At 43.1% G+C, this 2,408-nt stretch overlaps 1 protein-coding gene across 1 annotated transcript; it reads right to left on the bottom strand.

Annotated features, from left to right (window-relative positions):
• Positions 1-239: 239 nt before the first annotated feature.
• On the bottom strand, positions 240-1,679 carry LOC132553207 (LIM domain-containing protein jub-like). The gene has a single exon (XM_060217436.1). The coding sequence runs from the start codon at positions 1,677-1,679 to the stop codon at positions 240-242; it is 1,440 nt and encodes a 479-aa protein (XP_060073419.1).
• Positions 1,680-2,408: the final 729 nt, after the last annotated feature.

Genomic DNA, 2,408 nt, shown 5'->3' with positions numbered 1-2,408 from the left:
GTCACATTATCGTCGTGACTTGTAAAGGGAAATACATTATATATTTATATTTGTACATATTTTGTAAATATACCCGAAACGAGGCACTGATAAGCACAAAACGGTACGACAAAAGTGTTACAGGAATAGAGAACTTACATAATGATGAAATATTCCATTACTTTTACCTGGACTAATATATCAGTACCATATACAAGGCAGATGTACAGTCCAACAAGGCACAAATACCACTTATCCACTTAGTAACGCGCACCATGGTAGTCCGGCTGTTGTTCCACAAGCGCGTGCTCGTATTCATCTACGTCATACTCTGGCACTACGTCACAATGACGTATAACATCTCGAGGAGGAACGATGTCCAATGTCCTGTCCTGTTTCTTCCAAGCCTTGGCTTTCACTTTATTTCCCGTCTGTAGATCAGTTGCAGGTACATTCCGCGCGTGAGAAATGTCCAGAGAGTTCGCGTCCATATGATACTTGCTATTTTTGTTAACCTTGATTTGCTCATTGACTTTGTCGAGTTTCGGTACACTCATGGCTCCTTTGATGAGGATGGAGTTGGCATCGAGATGGCTTCCCTTGTCCGTTATAGTTGGTTGATGCGATTTACAATAAACAGAAACATCGTATTTGTCATTTTGGTTCAAACAATAATTTTTCAAAGTTAGTTTAGTTTTGCATGCCTTGCATGTAAAGCACGTGTTGTGATAGACGGCTCCTTTTACAGGACCTACACTTTCGACCTTATACACCTTCTTTAAACATTTGTGGCATTTGTCCTGTGGGAATTTCACATCGAATTTAAGTGATTTAGATCGAATCGGAACGTGTGTAGTTTTTATAGGTCTATGTGGTGTTGAAGGTGATCTAGTAAGTCGCGGCGAGTCTATGACATCATCATGAACAGAAGACATACCACAAGTTGGTGATCCAGGCACTGATGTTGATGACGTAGTACTACTTGTTTCAGAAATCGTAAAGGATCGCTGATGCAGATTACTTCCGGTACTCTCTGGAGAGCTAGATTTGGCAGGGACCGAGGTTTCAAATCTCTCGGACGTTGGAGTCTGTGGTGCCGAGCCGGATTCCGTGTAGGAGGGCGAAATCGGGACAGAACCGGCACTTATGTTACTCGTTACCACGTATTGCTTTGGCATCTGTGGTTGTTGGTTGTTCGGGTAAGCGGGTGGTGAGAATGGTGGCGAAATCAGACCAGCTGCTGCGTTTTTGCGCTGTAACTCTGACAGGAGAGCGAGTTGCTGTTCTGTTGTCATCATCCCAACTTGTGCCATTTCAAAATCTAGTGTTGGTGACAATGGTTGGTTGGCAAGTCTTGCAGCCGCCTGCAAATCTGCATAATTATTACTGTTGGCGATAGTAGTGTTTATACCACCCGGTGGAGCTTGTTGCACAGAGGTCACATAAAAGTCCCTGTTGGGTGTGTTAGCAGACACTCCAATGCCATTTTGTTGTGATATAGCCATATAAGCATCCAGATAGTTGGTGCCGGTATCGGCCATGTTAACATTAGCCATTTGGCCTGACAACTGCTGCAGCTGCTGCTGGGACGGGTAGCTCCCGATCCACATGGACGTGCCAGCATTACTCTGTTGTGATGGCATTGCGCTATAGCCACCAGAGGTGTTCAGGTTGGCATTCAAATTATAATTAAGGTCCATTATTCTAACAGGTGCGCAGTCACTTTCTGTGGTAGTTAACGCCGGACCTGTACACAAAACAGACAGAGACTCGACACAGCATTCCTATCCACCTCTACAACACAACTGGCCTATTTCTTACTATAATAGGTACATAGGTAATACAAGCTACCTGATTTTTCTCCACGCCTCGCTAGTCTCACCAATAGAATCGTGTGTTCTGGAGCGTGTAGTGCCCTTACAGAGATACACATACTACCGGCATGATAGACAGCTGGACTCTTGTCAAACTTTCATATGGTTGTATACAAATGATGTATTCCAGACATTAGTTTGTTGTGAATGACATGTTTATAGGCAAATAATACCCGGACAAAAATCGACCGTATTTTACAGAGCTCTCTCTCTAAGATCGCGTTTAATCGTCCTTAATGAAGGATAATCCCATGTGTTACACAATCGCCCTTCCTATTAAGTGAAAGTTGTTGAACAACACTATCTTTTTATCAAAGGATTGTCCGCTTGACGTGTGAATTGTCGCGTGTGTGTTTTGTACAGGTAAATAACGCACGTGATATAGACACTTATTGTAGGTAATTAAATCGGATATGTAACCCTGGTGAATGCTATCTGTGATATACCACTCGGCTAAGGAGATCTCGTTAGCTCTTGGGCGAAAGACTAGTCACCCTTTCACGCGCAATGACCTTAGGCCAAATAGTGAACAGAAATCTGCTAATAACAAATTGA

The sequence above is a fragment of the Ylistrum balloti genome, unplaced genomic scaffold, assembly GCF_031769215.1.
Source record: "Ylistrum balloti isolate Yb309-2 unplaced genomic scaffold, AGI_CSIRO_Ybal_v1 Utg370312, whole genome shotgun sequence".
In the NCBI taxonomy this organism is placed as follows: Eukaryota; Metazoa; Mollusca; class Bivalvia; order Pectinida; family Pectinidae; genus Ylistrum; species Ylistrum balloti.
This window is presented reverse-complemented; position numbering and strand designations above follow the sequence as displayed.

Bases quoted from the DNA above. Each gene is read 5' to 3' on its own strand.
- LOC132553207 (XM_060217436.1), bottom strand. From the start codon at position 1,679: ATGGACCTTAATTATAATTTGAATGCCAACCTGAACACCTCTGGTGGC.